This window comes from Amia ocellicauda, chromosome 9, assembly GCF_036373705.1.
Source record: "Amia ocellicauda isolate fAmiCal2 chromosome 9, fAmiCal2.hap1, whole genome shotgun sequence".
In the NCBI taxonomy this organism is placed as follows: Eukaryota; Metazoa; Chordata; class Actinopteri; order Amiiformes; family Amiidae; genus Amia; species Amia ocellicauda.
This window is the reverse complement of record NC_089858.1, coordinates 19861249-19879294: the sequence shown is the minus strand read 5'-3', so window position 1 is coordinate 19879294 and position 18046 is coordinate 19861249. Positions and strand designations below refer to the sequence as shown.

The 18046-nt window shown below is 35.3% G+C and overlaps 1 protein-coding gene across 3 annotated transcripts in view; it reads left to right on the top strand.

Annotated features, from left to right (window-relative positions):
- znf536 (zinc finger protein 536) overlaps positions 1–18046 on the top strand; it is a 161431-nt gene that overhangs the window by 104850 nt on the left and 38535 nt on the right. For all 3 annotated transcript variants that reach the window (XM_066713679.1, XM_066713680.1, XM_066713681.1), the window contains exons 4-5: positions 3822–3974; positions 8445–10055. In XM_066713679.1, coding sequence (XP_066569776.1) covers positions 3822–3974; positions 8445–10055 — 1764 coding nt within the window. The remainder of the gene's footprint in view (positions 1–3821; positions 3975–8444; positions 10056–18046) is intronic.

The window sequence follows — 18046 nt, the reverse complement described above, 5'->3', positions numbered from 1 at the left end:
CTTTGGTGTTTTTATGTTATGATTTAAGATTTATTTATATATATAAAAAAACTTGTAACATTTGGAGAATGATAACATAGCTTTACTGCAGACAAAGGAAAATTCAGCTTAAAATGGTTGTTTTTCAGAAGCTGCAAAAATGTTTTATTAGGGGACTGCGGAACACCTGCCTTAAAATGTCGTTCTCAACATCTCCCGAATGCCATTTTGCTTAATTGACTTGGAAATGGCCCAAATGTATTGCTGAATGCAGTCTAATTAATATTAATAATAAATGCCATTATTAACATCAAAGAACATCTGGTGCTCCTGTTTACTCTGAAGCCTTATATGTAACACATTTTGTGGCTGTTTCATCTTGCAAACATTGTGCAGTAAACAGTTTTTTGCCACACAGGTCACAACAAACCCCTGTCCAAGTACTGTATTATGCGTGATGCTCATTTTAAAAAATTTAAATGTTTTCTTTGGACTGTATTGGTTGCTGCGATACCAGTGAGGGTTAGAGGTCCCTCGTGTACACCCTTCTAAAAAAAAAGTGCTTCTACTAGCATCTGTACATGGGCTACATTAGGGTTTTGTACAATAAATCAACCACTAAATAACTTTAATCTAAAATTTCATTAAGTAGTTCTTGTCAGGTAGTAAAAGCTGGATAATGCAGTGCTGTTTAATGATAATTGGTGTTTGGTTAATAAATTCTGCAAGTTCGAATTACTTTCTAGCAGTCTATAGAATGCTAGCCTCAGCAGTGTAACTAAACCTCAAATTGATTAACTTGCATGAACCAGGCGTTCACAAAGATGGCACCAGTCCAAATAAAAAAGAGAACAGCGCATCAGCCGGATGGTGTTATGTTGCTCTGGAGTAAGGAAATAAATCCCCTCAGGGTGCATTTTTAAAAGCTAATGCCTTTGAAATGATGTCATCACATTTTACTTTTTTTTTTGGTAAAGATTTCTTTCACATTTTCTTTGTATGTACACAGACCGAGGTCAGTGGTTCGAAAGGCACGTGACACATTAAAATAATGGAAAGAAGTGTCTGGTGTTTTTGTTTTTTCTGATATCACAGTATCAAAACCACAGAACAATTTAGCTCGGAAGTGTGATTGCAGGGGCACCATTAAGGAAGATTTTTTTTCTTTTTCTTTTTTTCTCATCTTCAGCAATTAATGGAAATTGGGTGTGGCTAGTCAGTGGAATGTAGTTTTTTTTTGTTTTGTCTTCCCTTAGTGGGTACATTTTTGCTAAAATGCCTCTAAATGTATGTCCATTAACGGAATATCTGTAAGTGTAAGTATTCAAATTGCACCCATGTTAAACACAAGCAGTGTTCTTTAATATCTGCAAGAGAATGAAGGTTTTTATTGTGTCACTCCAGTGCTTACTCTCAGTGGCACGGCTGTGATATGCTAGACAGCCAGGGTGACTGATGTTTATCTTTTTCCCAGATGGCTTGTATGACTTTAGTAGAATTTGATCTTTATTCTTTGTTCTGTAATGTTACATTACATTTGGGTAAGCCCATAAAAGAAAGAGGGGCTTTACAATGTTTATTCCTCTTTATTAAAAACAGGCATAGTTCCTAGTTTGGATCATATTTTAAATTTATATTTTTATGCACAGTGCTTGAGTACTATTTGGCCAGTCTGTATGTTAAAATCACCATAGGGGGAGACAGTTGCAGATACTGAATTAGGGAAACAAAGATAATTAAAATCCCTGTCATATGTGCTTTGTGTAATTAAAGTAAACAAACAAACACATACTCTCTCTCTATATATATATATATTCAAAGTATGCTATGAAATATGAAGTAGGTGGTAATACGTTTGGAACACTTCTGACCAAGGACAATGAAAATGATTGTTTTTCTTTAAGTAAGGTCAGTCTGTATGGTATATTAAAACAATAATTTCCAATGTGAAGATAAACGAAATACTGCACAGCGATGATTTTTCTTTGAACAAAAAATGTAAATACTAAAATAAAATAAAAAAATCAATATGTAGAAAATAGTTATAGGTAGTGGGTTATCATGCATCTCTCTGCTCCAGACACTTTCCTAAAAGACTATGTATAATGTATGATGTGACCTTCAAATGTCATAAATGTGTTGTGCAATAAACTGTCAATATTTGTGGTTATAAGGTACTAGATGACTTTTACAATAATTGGAACAGCCATATTAAAAGCCTGGATCAGTCAGCTGATTAAAGACAAAGACATGGGCCAGCATTCACGGGGGACTTTTTTCCTGCCAGTTACTAAATGAAAAGATATTGCGAGGTGTTTTTGGTTGCTGTGTCCAAAAATACAAAAGCCTGGTCACACTGGCTGCTGAAAAGAATATCAATGTATTCAAAGTGATTGCAGACAGACACTGACATAGGTTATGAGTTCTTCATGTAGTTTGTTTCCTTTGAGCATAGTTGTGTAAGTCTATTGATTTTAGTTAGCAGAGGGGGAAGAAATTGTGTGAGTGAGATCAGTCGTAAAAATTAGGATGCCAAGATGCTGATTCTGTCCTTTTTTTTAAAGTTCTTAACATTAAATAAATAAATAAAGAAACATTCTAGGATGAAGAAAGCTTTGATTCTCTAAAATAGTTGTCTAAGTGGGTTGATCCATTCAAATGCATTCCCCCACATACTATATCATGTGCTGCTGAAAAATAACATTTTTAACCTTATTTGTGTTTTCTCCTGTCATGTGCTATTTGACTTGCAACACAGGAATGGAATGGCATGGATTGTTGCCAATAATTGTGCATTTTCAGTAGGAAATTGTTATTCAATGTTTCCACATACAGTTCAGCATGCTCTATTTTTTATTATTATTCTTATTCATTCTTTTTTACAAACCAGGATAGAATGTAGGATATGATTTTAAGGGTTGCAAACTAAGGAAACTGTGGGGTCCAATGTTGAGGATTTAACTTTGTAAGTTTGCATTCATAGCTTACCATGCTGAAATTAATTATAATAATCTTTCTTGTGATATTCTCACACAATTTATGTTTAAAGTGTATTCTTCCAGGCAGGTCTGCACATTACACCCAAGATGAATTTGGAATAAGGGTCAAACTACTGAAACATCTGGACTCAATTGTATTAGTACCACACATACAGGTCTAATCAATGCCTTGCTCCTCTATGGGTCTACACAGAAACTTTCTGTAAACTGAACAAGGTTTCTAAATATAAATATTAAACAGTTAAATGTCTCCTACCTATTAAAAAAAAAAATACAATGTAAAGTGTGTATTAAATTGGTGCTTAGTAACTCTCACAGTTCACAGTTCTTTATACAGTGTGCATTCCAGCTAAGAGTCTGTTTTTTTATTTTTATTTTGTTTTGAGCTCTTGTAACATCTGAGTAACACAAACTATCAAAAACCCTGGATGTTCTCTCGGATGCTATTTTGCCAGAACTCAACTCACATCTAAATTAGTAATAGTTCACTAAGGTTTTGACTTTTTTTATCTCCAACGGAAGAAACATTACATATCAAAGTCAGTGACTCCAACAAATAAAGCCCGCTGCTGACATAGCCATTTCTTTTCTTGTATTGTTCATTTCAATACAATCCACCATATGCTACCAGAAGATGATGATAGCAAGGATAAAAGAATCGGATAGGGGGAGAAAAAAAAAGAGAAAAACTGAAAGCTTATGAATTGTCAGCATTCTGTCATGTTGAAATGGGGAAAAATAGCTGTAGTATTGATGTGTTTGACTTTGTGTAGTGTTAGCAGATTTAGCGCAAACAATTTCTGACAAGTGCTGAAGTGACGCGAGACCCTGTCTGTGTTACAGACGCCGGGGAAGAAGTAGCAAAGCCAATTGGGGTCCAGCAGCCTTCCCTCGTTAGAGACAGGGGCCTGGGATCGGCGATGAAGGACTGTCCCTACTGTGGAAAGACATTCCGAACATCTCATCACCTGAAGGTCCATCTGAGGATACATACAGGTACGGAAGAATGACACGCAACAGTGCAAATAGTGTACGGAGAGAGTCCTCAGCCCTGCTTCTAGGCATCTACAGGGATTCTTGGAATTTATTCCAGCTAACATTCCAGTTTCTTTAATTCGAGAAATTATTGGCTAAATTAGAATATTCTGTAGCGACCAAGTTCAGACAGAAAACCTATTTTAATACCCTTCCCTTCCTTTATGGAAATGCTACATAATACATAACATTACTACTGATTGAAGACACTGACAAACAAGAAGAATCGGGGGCTCCTCAGGAGTAGGGTGTGAGACCACTTGTTAATTAAATGCAGCACCTAAGGGAAATTCTCCAATGACCTGCTTTTCCAACCCATGCCATCCCAGTCCCTTGTGGCCTGTCTTTCGCCATCCTACTTTGTTTGCCATGGAAAAAATATATTCAGAGTCAAGGATTGGAGATGTTGAAGTCATAGACATCAATGAATGCACAAAGTTTAAGATTGGTGTCTGGGATTGGTTTATTGTTGACTTTGGGGCCTTTAAAATATATATATATATATATATATATATATATATATATATATATATATATATATATATAAAAACCAGCGCTACTCACCCTGACTAAGATTAATAAAAAAGTAAAAGAGCATCAGGAAACTTAACATGTATGCTTTGGTTTAAGAGCCTTTGAATCCAATTTTTGAGCTCTGCTTTTGTCTTCATCCTTTGAATTTTTAAAATAATAATTTAATCTATTTATTTATTTATTTAAAATATTTACTTTGCATTGTAACTGTTTTTCAATACACCCAACATTGCTTGCCATATCAGCAGCAGGAATTTGTCTTCACAACATTTAATTTTTTTAAAGCTCAGAAATCAATGCAAATGTACAAATAACAAAAAAAAGAAAAGAAAACAGACCACCCAAATAGTGCTATCCTTGTAATAATGAGTGCATACTTCTACTATGTAAGGAAGTTAACTGCTGCAGTATCTCAGAAGCTCGCTATATAGTAAGATTAGAATTTTCATTGAAACAGAACATTTTCATTAACTTTTAGAATGCTATTTATGCTCAAAATGACTGTCAGTAGCAGCTCCAATTTTGTGAGATTTTCTGAATATTTACATAATTATAACTTACTTAAGTTATAAGTGCATTATAGGGGAATTAAAATATTCTTCAAAACAATTAAAATAAACTATACTCTAGGCCCAGTAATATATTTAGCAGTTTTATATTTTGCTAAAAGTGTTTGCTATTATAGATATATTAGGGATAGTTGTATTATATTGATACTTTAATTCTCATACATGTTAGATAAATGCAAATTCTAACCAAACAAATATGACATCCTACCAAAAGCAAATCCCAAAAAGTACAGTATTGTTTGTATTTCCAGAATCTGCCATTGCATTGCTTACTACCACTGTTGTAGTATACGATGTTAGATTAATGACTTCCTAAAATTTTGTTGAAAGGAATTAACTGAATTTAAATTTCTCTAAAAGTTAAAGAGCTAATGTTACAGTATTAATTTCCTCCCGAACACTGAGTGGGAAAATATCCATTAGTGAAATTAACTACAGTTTCTAGGTAGCTAACAATGTGCAGTATACAGTGGGGCACAGCTAATGAACACTGCAGTGGGTGATATTTCATTATACAAATTAATGCTCACATTTTAATGGGAAAGTCACATAATGAATCTAGGCTTCAGTGACAGCAATTAGAGACACAGATTGTCCCCTTCTGGACAAGGCAGTATTTAGCAATAAGCAGCTGTGTAAAAAAGTCTTCAGTTTTACAGCGTACATGTATACTTTGGGAAAATTAGTAGACAATTTATATTCATGCTCGGAAAACAGGAATGCTTAGGAAGGCAGACATGTTTATGTGACCCATTATTAACTATGTAAAGATATTTAGCAAAAGTGAATAAATACTAACAATTGGAAGTAAATAGAAACTTTCCATTTGTATGGTTTACAGTCAGTCCAACAACAGGGGATTTCGCAGAACTTTTCAGGAAGTTATATGTTGAGCCGAATAGCAATGCCCAGCTGCCTTAAGATTAGTTTTCCTCCCCTTTGAATAGTTTACAAACTGTCTTCCTTGATCATGTATAAGCCATATGGAAATTCGACTTAAAGTATGTCGTATCTATTAACTATTTTAATTGCAGTCCTGTAGTGCTCTGTGGTGTTTATTGTAAGTGGTTTCTATGGAGCTGTAACACATTGTTTTGTCCCAGATGAGTCCACATGAAAATATTTAAAGTGGACTCCTCAAAAGGGAACAAAATCATTGGATGTAAAGTAATATAATAGTAATAATAATAATAATAATAATAATAATAATAATAATAATAATGAAAACTATTGTCCAGGATACTCAATCAGAAATCTAATGTATAATGTGTAACAGAACAAACAAAAAACCAACCAACCAACCAACACAAAAGAGAATTTAGCTGTTCTTACTCATAATGGGATTGTGCTTTGTACACAGCACCAGATGGTGAACAGATATCTTAGATTTCCTAAAATAAAATGTATCTGACATTATAACTACTTTTTAAATTAGACCTCTAGCTGTTTGAAACATTAAATATTAGTTTTTCAGCATTACTGGAACTATAGGATCCAGTATAGAACCCTCTTTCCATTTTGTAGCAGGTCATTAACTTTCTCAAAGGTGTTCCTATTTGTTAGGATTACAATTAAAAGTATAATGCGTTCATTTTGACCTTTAACAGTAAATTGAGTGTAATGTTGCAAGACAGGATACAGTAAATCCCAGATGTCACATATGACCCTGATGTATGATAAAACAGATGTCTTGCTGGACCCAAATAGTCAACAGGGTACTGATGACACTCGTATTATAGAGACGCTGATTACTCTTCAAGGTTTGTTTAATTGCATACTTCAAGGCATTGTCATCGCGGTGGCCAATGTAACAGCATTGTTTTTTGTTTGTTTTTGTTGTGTTTCTGAGCTTCATATTGTTAGTAAAAACAAAAGCAGATTGCTTTGATTTTATTCTAATAGTAACCAAAATGCATTTTGTTCAATTAAAGAAATTGAAAATGATCATTCACATCAGGGATTGCTATTATTAAATCAGCTCATTCCATTTCCAAAGAGAGCTTAGCACTTATTGGGTTAAAACCCCATCTTACTTGGTTTATTTTAAATATAAGCTGAAATGCATTCTTGTTTAAAACTGTGTCTCCGACTGGTTCCCCAGTATTAATATTTTATTGAATTTGTATTTGTAGACCTTTATTTAGGAACAATGCAGTAGGTCTGCAGATCTTTGAATCTTTCTGGAATGGTGCCCTCCAAATAATGATAAATTACTTGAGCAGTATGCCATTTGCTAATTATATCCATGATTTACTGCAGAGCAAGACTTAAATCATTCAATTCAGTCTTGCGTAACAATTCAAATTTTTTTTTAGCTTTAAAAATGGTTTCCATGTGTATAATCTAAACAAATGTTATAGCTATATATATACACAACACTTTACAAACATCCTTTTATTTTAGATTCTGTTCCCACCCCATCAGCTGCTCCCTTCACTAGAACATTTATTCTATGAACTTTCATATATTTAAGTCAAGCTTTGCATTTTGTTTATTTTTTATTGATTGTAAAGCTGGATTTAATTATAAGTCTATTGTAATTGCAAGCTGGATATTTTTGATATGTTGTGCTATATTATATGTGCTTTAATCACAGAGTGTGCTGCAGAATAGTAGGCCTATGTAGTTTTCCCTTTAGTCTTTTTAATGCATAATAGCAATTAGACACTTGGGAGCGCTATTTGCTATGCAAAAGTTGCATTTCACAGTAGCTAACAATAAAGTATTTGCTCAGCTTCCTGTATGATATGCAAGAGTGTTTATGTATGTGTGCGTCTGTGTCTGTTTATTTCAATTTAATTTTAATTCAGTGAGAGTTTTTATCATCCAAATTTGTACAACAGTTACAATTCAATCCTCCTGGGAATATATAGCTTCTGTAGGCTGTGATTTATGTTGACCATGATAAACTGCAAATAGAGAATGTCCAAGAAAATACTGCCGCATTGCCAAGGCAGTGTCTGACAGTGATCAAGGCCAAGAGAGGACCCACCAACATCCACCGATGCAAACAGTGATAATACTAAGACAGTTTTGTTATCCACTGAAAATATTATCTGTTTATTGGTTTGAAACCACCATATGGCAAATGGATTTTATTGTGTTGACATGAGTGATATCTTTTTTCCAATATAATTTTAAACTGAAAACCATATTTGAATGGCTGAATGTTTTCAAAAACAAAATGGAAAACTGTTGTGAGGTAGCTAAGGCTCACTGTTAGGTAGACTTCTAAAATTAGCTCAGCATTATGGTAACTGCTTTTTAAATATACATGTACTTATTTATTTATTTGTACTACATTATTTCTCATTTGTTTCCTTTACAGGTGAAAAGCCGTACAAATGCCCACACTGTGACTATGCAGGTACGCAGTCGGCATCCCTGAAATATCATCTGGAGCGTCACCACAGGGAACGTCAGAACGGTGGGGGAGCCATGTCTGGCCACTCCCAAGAACACAAGGAAGATCATTCCAGCAACAAGAACAGCATGTTTATCAGACCTGACATCCTCAGAGGAGTCTTTAAAGGAATGCCGAATGTTGACTTCAGAGGAGGGCAGCTGCTTCCCCATCAGTGGGCATCAGGGATGCTCTCCTCAAGAGATCGCCACGGACAGTGCACTAGCATGGCCTCTGAAAACTCCTTGGAAAATCTCAAGAGCTCGGAGGCTTCGGGAGATGGCACGCCAAGCTTCTCTGACCTGGGGAGAGCTTACCAGAGCATGGTGGGCAACGGGGTCAACTTTCAAGGTTCCCTACAGGCTTTCATGGACAGTTTTGTTCTGAGTTCCCTGAAAAAAGACAAGGAAATGAGAGAAAAGCCTTTTAGCGAAAGCATAGAAACAAAAGCCAAGAGAGGCGAGAACAGCGAGGAGAAAGCAGATGCCAAGCCTTCTGAAGGCAAACCTGAGAAATCTCAGTATGAACCACTCGATCTATCTGTTAGGCCAGATTCTGCTTCTCTGCCAGGCTCGTCTGTTACGATCCAAGACAATGTTGCCTGGCATGGCTGCCTTTTTTGCTCATTCACAACTTCATCCATGGAATTGATGGCCCTCCACTTACAGGCCAACCACCTGGGGAAAGCAAAACGTAAGGAGAGCATCTTGGACATTAAAGGGATGAGCAAGGAACAATTAGGGGAGGTACCATTGGCAAACAAAGCCAGTTTGGTTGCCAGTGCTATTCACCCTAGCAAAGAGCCCAAACAAACACCACATGTAGAGAAGATGACCCAGCAGGACCCAGGCAAGGATTCTTTAGGAGAACAGAAGAGTCTGAACTGGCCAAACCACATGGACACCAATATGAGTAACATGCAGAATGATTTCTTCAAGCAGTTTAGCATTTATGCAACTTCAGGCGGATCAGGATCCCAAGGTCCCAGCAGCGCTAATCATGAGACTGAGCAAACTATTCAGCCAACTGACACAGTGAATCTTAAGTCTGCAAGCCTGACTAACAGGTGCACAACCGATGAACTTTCTGACAGAGTCTCGTGTAGTGAGATGGAGACTTTTGAGGAGCAAGAGCAGTCGGAAGATGATGGCAGAGCTGCAGATCACAGCAATGAGTCTGCCACTGACAAACCACTCAGTGAGAGTGATGAAGAGGAGGAGGAAGAGGAGGAGGAAGATGAGGAGGAGGACGATGATGGAAGCGGGGACCAGATGCATTGTGGGACTGCAACGAAGGACTCGCAGGGACTTGCACCCACTATGCCACAACTGCTGGAGAAACAGTGGCAGGGCTTGAATCTCCTTTCATCTCAAGGAGTGCCCCCGGGTGTGATGAAACCGGAACAAGCCCATCTTGAGCAGCAGATGAACATGCTGTCTGTCCTAAGGGCCTACAGCACGGAGAACCTAGCGGCATTCAATGGCCTTGGAAACAGCTCAAACAGCACCAGTGGCATCAAGAGACCAGACTTGCCTGGTAAGTTCTCTGGCATGCTTTTGATCCTATAGCATCCACATCCGCACACTCTCACTCCCTAACATTCACAGCAGACAAAGCAGATGTGCTTAAAGTTATTTCAACCTTATTTCAAGCAAGTTTAGAAGCTATTCACTTGTAAGAAGCAACAGATTAATCTTTATTACTAGTTTATATTACTGCAGTCGTGGTTTCCCTGGATGGATGCGAATAATCCTGTCTCCTGAACAGGATCTCAGCTCCTATGTCTTCTCAAGCACCATATTTAACTATCTTAGGTTTCATAAAGCACAGTCCCTAAAGCCCATTACTCTATAATACCGAAAGATGTATGACCCTGTGAAAAATGAACTGTCATCTTTCATGATTCTTTTAAGGTTATGGGAGCTCCTTGAAAACCAATGTTTCTGAGTGCTCTTTTTGAGTTTTGGTGATAAAAAAAGAGAAAAGAAAAAATGTAGTGCAAGTAGTATAATACATTGAAAGGAAACACAAGGAGGTAGTAAAAGGTAAGTGAGAAACCACAAACATTGGTTTGTTCTTTTAATCTCAACTGAAACAGGGTGCTTTGCAAGTTCTAAAGTTGTATTTATTTTTTTAATTACTCTTCCTTAGCATTTTTAGTCTATAATATGTGTAGCACCAATACGTTAGACCAGAAGAAAACAAACATTCTCAATTTTAACATTAATCGATCCTTCAATGTAAATCATGAAATACAAGTCTATACAATTCTGAAGGTATATCTGTGACCTGACCTTATTTTATTTTTGCACTTTAAATTTACAATTACAAAAAACTAATTAAGAAAATAAGGACAATTTAAAACATAAATACTTTATTTCTGTCAGTAATGTTCATGAGTTTTAAGCAGATTATCGTTAGACTTTTGTATTACACAATTTTAAAAGCAAAACAAATATCAGCATTTTTTATGTTTTATTTGGATACGTATCTAATTCTCCATAAGTAAATTATAAAAGCACAATGTGTACTAGGATTAAAATGGCAGGCTTTTATGAGAGGTCAAGGGTTAACAATTTCAATTGTATCATATGGCTTGAAACAGAACAATAAATAATATACTTCAGGAATTCTGAACTCGTCTTAGGTACTTCCTGGAATTGCAGAAACATGCTGTGGTAATTTTAGCTTCAGGAATAAATGCCACATTACATATCCAAAATGCAAGCCCCATTTCTGCCCGAAGATGTGATTTTTAAAATTGTGACATCTTTGCATTATTCGGAAAACAAATTCATTTCACAATTTACATCCTATAGGCATTTACAAAAATGCATCAGGTTAAGTAAATGGGTGATATGTGCTAATAAAGAATAATTTGTCCTTGGAGCTAGGAGTGGAAATACATTCTCTTTTAGATCAAGTTGAGTTGAAAACTATGAATTCTGTACTTCCTCTCAAAGCCAACATCAATGCCATATACTGGAGACATTGAATAGTAGATGGTGGCATTAAAGCGAGCATAAATATTATTTAAACTGTTCAGACCTTTTTTACTATTATTTGAGAAGACACACACATTATACATATGTATATTATTATTATTATTATTATTATTATTATTATTATTACTATTATGGTGAAATGTTGATGTGTCTCCAAACAAAGAAGTAATAACACACTGATATATTGTACATTAATTTAGTCTTACATCTTTAGCATTTTGTTTTCCACATAACTGCTGTTATATTGTTCCAGACAGCTACAGAATAATATACAGCTATAAAAACACCAATGATAGCAGTAAGCTTATTTACCACCATTGCCAAAATGGTTTACATTAACAATTGATGTCGCTTTTGACCTTTTAAATAGGAAACGTGTGGGCAGTCTCGTGGAACCTGTTGCATTTTTAATATTATGAATGGATCATTCCCAGATACTTCCCAAAATAAAGACTGCATTGTTTTTTCTCAGCTTTATTTTAAAAAACTGAAATAGTACTTATTTTATATATTGTCTTGTGTTCTGTCACCACAATGTGCAATTACACATTACAAAAGGTAAACAGAAAGAACAGTTAAACCTATGAAATGCTTAAATATATGCATGTATTTCTATCGAAGTGTCTAACTTAAAAGAGTTTAACAAATAAGTTTGGGTTTGGGTACATTTTGGAAATAGTTTTGACATTACTTTTTAATCAGCCTCAGGGGATGTATAACGAGCAGAACTTATTGTGAAACTATAAAACCAGACAATGGGAATGATCAGATATTTGGTCATTAATTGTCAGTAGTCAATCCATAATTATTAGAGCTACCACATTATAAGAATAACATAAGTTATGTGTCAATCTAGACTGGAGACATACAGAGATCTGGGACAATGTGACAGTGGTGTAGATGTAAACATGAATATATGTTTAACACCACTACAAACTAAACTGTGGGTGAAACTCCAAAAGCCCATGCCTCCTTTGGCTTGTGCTGATCACATTTTGTTGTAGACTTAACATGGTTTTTTAAACATTCAATGTGGACAGGAGAAGTAAAAGGCAGCCATACCACTTCCCCCCGAGGATTCAGTCACTTGGCAACATCTTTAAGTAGGTGGACATAGTGTTGCAGTTGATTGGCACTCTCTCTGGGTCATTTTGAGTGTTGCTCCATTAAAAAAATGAATTGGCATTTAAAAATATTTGAAATATGGTGGATTTTTGGAATCAGCAAATCAAAACAGAAGCATTTTATGCCAAAATGTACCATATATATATATATATATATATATATATATTTCACACAAGAAACTCAAACATGAAGAACACAGAAAGAAAGCATACTCCTGTCAAATCTGTTTAAAAATTAAAAAAAAGTGAAGCAGCATCTTCTGAGACGTATCAGACGTTTCAAATAAAAGAATCACCTATAGGAATCCATTTGAAAAGTATTCCCTATCACCGTGAGAGACACGTGCTGTCCGAAAATTCAATTCAGAACTCGCGAAATACGATTATCTGAAGTGCTTTGCATTAGGTTTGTATGCAAATAAAGCATAAATCATTAATATCTCTAAATTCTCTCATGAATTTGTACTAGTGAGCATCTGGGCTGCCGGAGAAGCTTTTTAAAGTGCTTCACTTCATTAGCATGCTTAGAAGTAGGGGAGGACATTTACACAGGTCCAAACACTTAAGTTCCTCTTCTGAGAGTGTGATAGAGAAACTAACGATTCAAGACACCATTAGAACAATATCATGCCTCCTACAGGTAAGGCAACTGGCAACAAGAGCATGGCAATAAAACAATTAAGACAATCGAAGATGTGAGGTAATTATGTATAAAGAACTTAAGGCCATATTCAGAGATAATTTGGCCTAGGAGCGGTTTATCACAATAATAATAATAATAATAATAATAATAATAATAATAATAATAATAATAATAATAATCATGTTACATAATAAGAAATATTTAATTTATGAGTAAACAGAACCAGCATTTCAATTATGCTCTCCCGAATATTATTTAAATCTTTCTAATATCAAGAATTGTTTTTCTTTCAGAGGCAATAAAAATCAATTAATTCCACTCTAGGGTAAATGCTTTCTGAAAATGGTACTTTCACTGTACGTGCATGAAAAAACAGATTTTGGAAAACTGTTTTTTTTTATTATCAAAAGTTATGAAGAACAGAAGGGCAAACTTTGATGAAAAATACAAATTACTCGGAGGCAGGCTTCGTGTTAAATGACTTCACATGCTTGCTCATTTTGTGTGGAAGGCAACTGTCAAATTAACACATCGTGAAACAACACATACATGTTCAGAACATTATGCAATACTAAATAATGTATTGTGTACTTTGAAATATTGCTGTTTTTTCCATTCCCCCCCTCCCCCATCCTTTTGACAGTGTTCTCCATCACAGTGCTGATCGCAAGTCAAGTGAACTTGAGGAGAACTATTTATAGTGATGTACTCCAGTATTTTTCTTGGGCAGAAACTGGCAAGTTAAAGTGGGTTCACTGTTAAGAAGAACTGTTTGTTGAAATCTGGACACTTAAAGACACATTTGATGTGAAGGACCTCTTTGAAAGAGCTTCTCACTGCATCTACACTCTACACTTTTTTGTTTATGACATTCCTTTCTTATTACATGTCCTTGTATTGGTGTTCTGTGTTATCCTTGATTGTTTCTTCCGTTTTGGTTATTTTACTCCAGTTATGCCAGTGAAAAATACTGTCAGATAAATAAGAGGACACGGCAATACCAAGGATGAACTCCTAGGCCTTATTGATGGGCTAAATCTTGGTGCTTAACCATTGACTAAGTCATGTGTACTCTGTACATGAGAACCCTAAATTTCCTGTGAAGACTAAAGATTTACGCTAAAAAAACTCGCCACCACTCACCACCTGCTCTTCTCAGATTTCCATCTGACATGTTTTGACAATGTAGTGTTTAAGTTACATACATTACTATTACTGTGTTCTATTAAATGCTAAATAAGTCTTAATGGTAGCATTTATTTTTAGAAACTACAGCATTTCCATAGTTTTATCTTTGGAAAATAGAAATCACCACCAAATCTTGCTACATACATCATACTCAAGACATTCAACAAGTACAGACTGATGTTAGAAAGCAATGGAGAAAATATTATTCGATTTTGCAATCATTGGTTGCCATTCCTTGTTGTATCCAGCACTCAGATGTTTCAGGAAGCAGACAACTGTAGATTGGGCCTTTATTCAAGGGACTCTGAAATCTAAAAGGAAGCTCTTTGAAAATAAATAAAGGAAGAAATATAATAAATACATAAATAAGTGCCCCCACATCCCCACCTTGCTAGTAATGATGCAGTTTGCTTTTTTCTACTTTAGCTTGGATGTCTTCTTAGAATACATAATAAAAAGAGGAAAGGTCAGAAAGGATCAAATTTTACCAAAACATTTCAGTGCTGCCAATGTTGTATTATTTTCAGTGGGTTTGCTGCTTCAGTGTTTACAATATAGGCAGTGCTGAAGTTGGGGCTTTGATCAGGACAATTACAAAAGCGTAGTATCTATAAATAAACAATATAGTTCCCCCTATCCCCATCATTTAAATAATGAACAAAAGTACCAAGTATGACCATAAGTTAGATGGCAGTATATGGTGGAAGGGTTTTTAAATAATAGATCAATTGTGGCTAAAATTACTTCCCCTTTATGGTGTTATTTCATTAGTGGATATCACCACCTGGTGGATGTGAAAAGAATGCTCACTGTTCGCTTTTATAAATATATTTTTAAAACTGTTGAAAAGTTGAAATGTAAAAAGTTATAATAATCTGTGTAGCTCTCAGGTTTATCAATTTATAATATGCCACATATTGTACAGTATGTCCACCATTCAGAAAGCTGAAGCTGCAGGAGAGGGGGGAGAAAAGAAAAAAAAATTAAACCACTAACACAGATTGCTTGTGTCAGGAACATAAACTATGTAAAAACGTAAATGTATTCAAATACTGCCTGGTATTTTTAGCCTGTACAACATTCCTTGACAACTTTGGTCTGCTGGACTATGCTCATGGGAGATTTGGGATTGTCTACTTAGTTCTAGTGCTGTTCATGTCACTAGTGGCCAATTACCTCTGTCAAGAAGGAGAGATTTAAGTCCAACCTCCCTGTGTGGGATGTGAACCTGGACTTTGAGAGGTCAATAGCAGGGCTTTCATACTTCTGTGCATGTCAGTTTCTCAGAGCCAGACCTTTTCTGTTAAAACTGTTTAAATTACAGACCACAGTAATAAAAGGATCATATGTGTTTCCCTCTGAACAGGTTCTTTAAAGCTATTATGATAATTAAAAACATATGGTGCCTACACCAGTTGGAGGGAACTTGCAGATGTACGGATTACAGTCTGCATTAGGTTCTTTACTTTCTCTGTGAACAATAAACCTCAGCTCTCAAGTTCAAACAACTCTTCTATTGAAATCACCCCCCCCCCCATCTATTGCTGCCCCCCCATTTTATGTACTTTCAATTTGATGCAGTGGAATTATCAGAGGTACTTAAAATCATGGAATAAAAGTAATTAAAGCAAAAGTTAAAATGGTTGAGACACTCCAGCAGAATAGACTGTTAATGCATAATCTATAGACATTTTCTTTTCTCAAGTCTCAAGAAACCAAAATGTTTAAAATATAACATAATAAAAGTTAATAATTACTAATAATACTATGATCCTGAAATTGCTTAGAATGCATGCATTACACAAACTAAGGGAATGTATTAATACAGATTCTGTGTAAGTGTTATTTGTAAACGCTGCACATTTACAAATTAATTGGAGTTATACAGAAGTGTTCCTACATCTTTACTCAGTGGAATAGGATTTGCATAGGTATTGTGCAATTGTGAGATGAGGTTGTAATTCAGACTAGGTCACAACCGACAAAGGTTTGGAGTTGTCTGCTTTGAAACTGTTTCTTTACGCTACATCAGTCATTAATTTGTGTTCAGGGTAGCACTGCTCACTGTAAGGTCCCAGCATCTTCATGAGTCAATTCAGTGTTTCTTCTTCTTCATATAATAATTTCACATGGATGAAGAGAGACCCAAAAGTGATTTCCTTTCCGAGCAGAATTTTATAGCACAAGTTTTGCTTTCAACAGTCATTGCAGAGTCGTGCTTTCAGTTTTACAGAATTCCTGTCATCTTGCACCATGATTAGAATATCCAGTGGAAGTCATTTTGAAGTTTTTTAAGAGTGTCAGACAGTGCTAGTGATATGCCTTTGTGCATTGTAATGAGTGATAGTGAACCCAAGGTGCTATTTCACATGTGGATATTACCATTTTAACTTTTACCGAGGTGAAATAACACCTTGTCACTCAGTGCAAATACTAGTCGCAAAGAGCAATTAATTGTAATAGCTGTTGTCAACCAAACCAAATACTTGTTGCTTTCCCTAAGCTGCTGTGGGCTCTCTAAAAATATTTTCCTCCTGATAATTTCCTGGTGCCATCTTTCAGATTACTGCAAGCTTCCACAGGCATTTTGTTTTCTTCTGCTGTTGTCATGAAATTATACTGTCCTTAGATTGCAACACATTTGACTCTAGGTTTGATGTAGTGTACTGTGCTACGAATAACAAAATTAACGGCTTCAGGTGCTTATATGTTATACATAACCATTCTTTATATGTACTAATATCAAAGAAATTCAGAGAGTTCAAGAAGCATGAAGCAAATATGACATCATTGCCTGCTTAACTGTCAGCACAACTACACTGACCTCCTAAAGTGGGATAAAATGTCAAAGCATATACCTGTTTATTTTATTTTATTTCCAGCTGTCTTATGCAGTGTGCTATTCATTATATCCCTTTTTGGTTTGGTGCCTTTCTTCACTCCCAAGACAGCTATAGGTTTAAGATATGATTCTCTAAGGAGTTGTCCTTATAAAATAACAATTCCCACAAGCATGTATACATACAACACCATGACACACACACATATATAATAATCATATTTATTCAGTTATATACTGCTTTACAAAAACAACTACCATATGTGTTTGCATGGAAAAGAAAGAAAGATTGCAAGTGATCTCAATAAAATCAAATAAAACATATGATTAGGTAACTGTATTTTTTATTGAGCAACAATAAATACAGGGAAAGGTTCTTTAGAAAAAGCTTGATAGCTTGATTTTCATTATTATCATAATCATAATATCTAGTAATGGTAGTTTAGACATTGCGGTACGATAGAAATTACAGTACAACTTACATGAGAAGAGTAAATAGAGAAATACTTGATGTGAACTTCTTGGGGTTAAAAAGCAAGTTCCAATTAACATGAAGAAATAAGCTAAAAATATTATAACATTAGCTGTTAAGAAATGCACTTAAGGCTTATTTAGTGATCATAATAAAGAGCACGAGCTTTCACGTTGTTCCAAGCAAATCCCATAGACTGTGGATTTAGAATAGTGCATTGTTTATTAGAAAAATAAGGGGGGGGGATGGTTTTTGC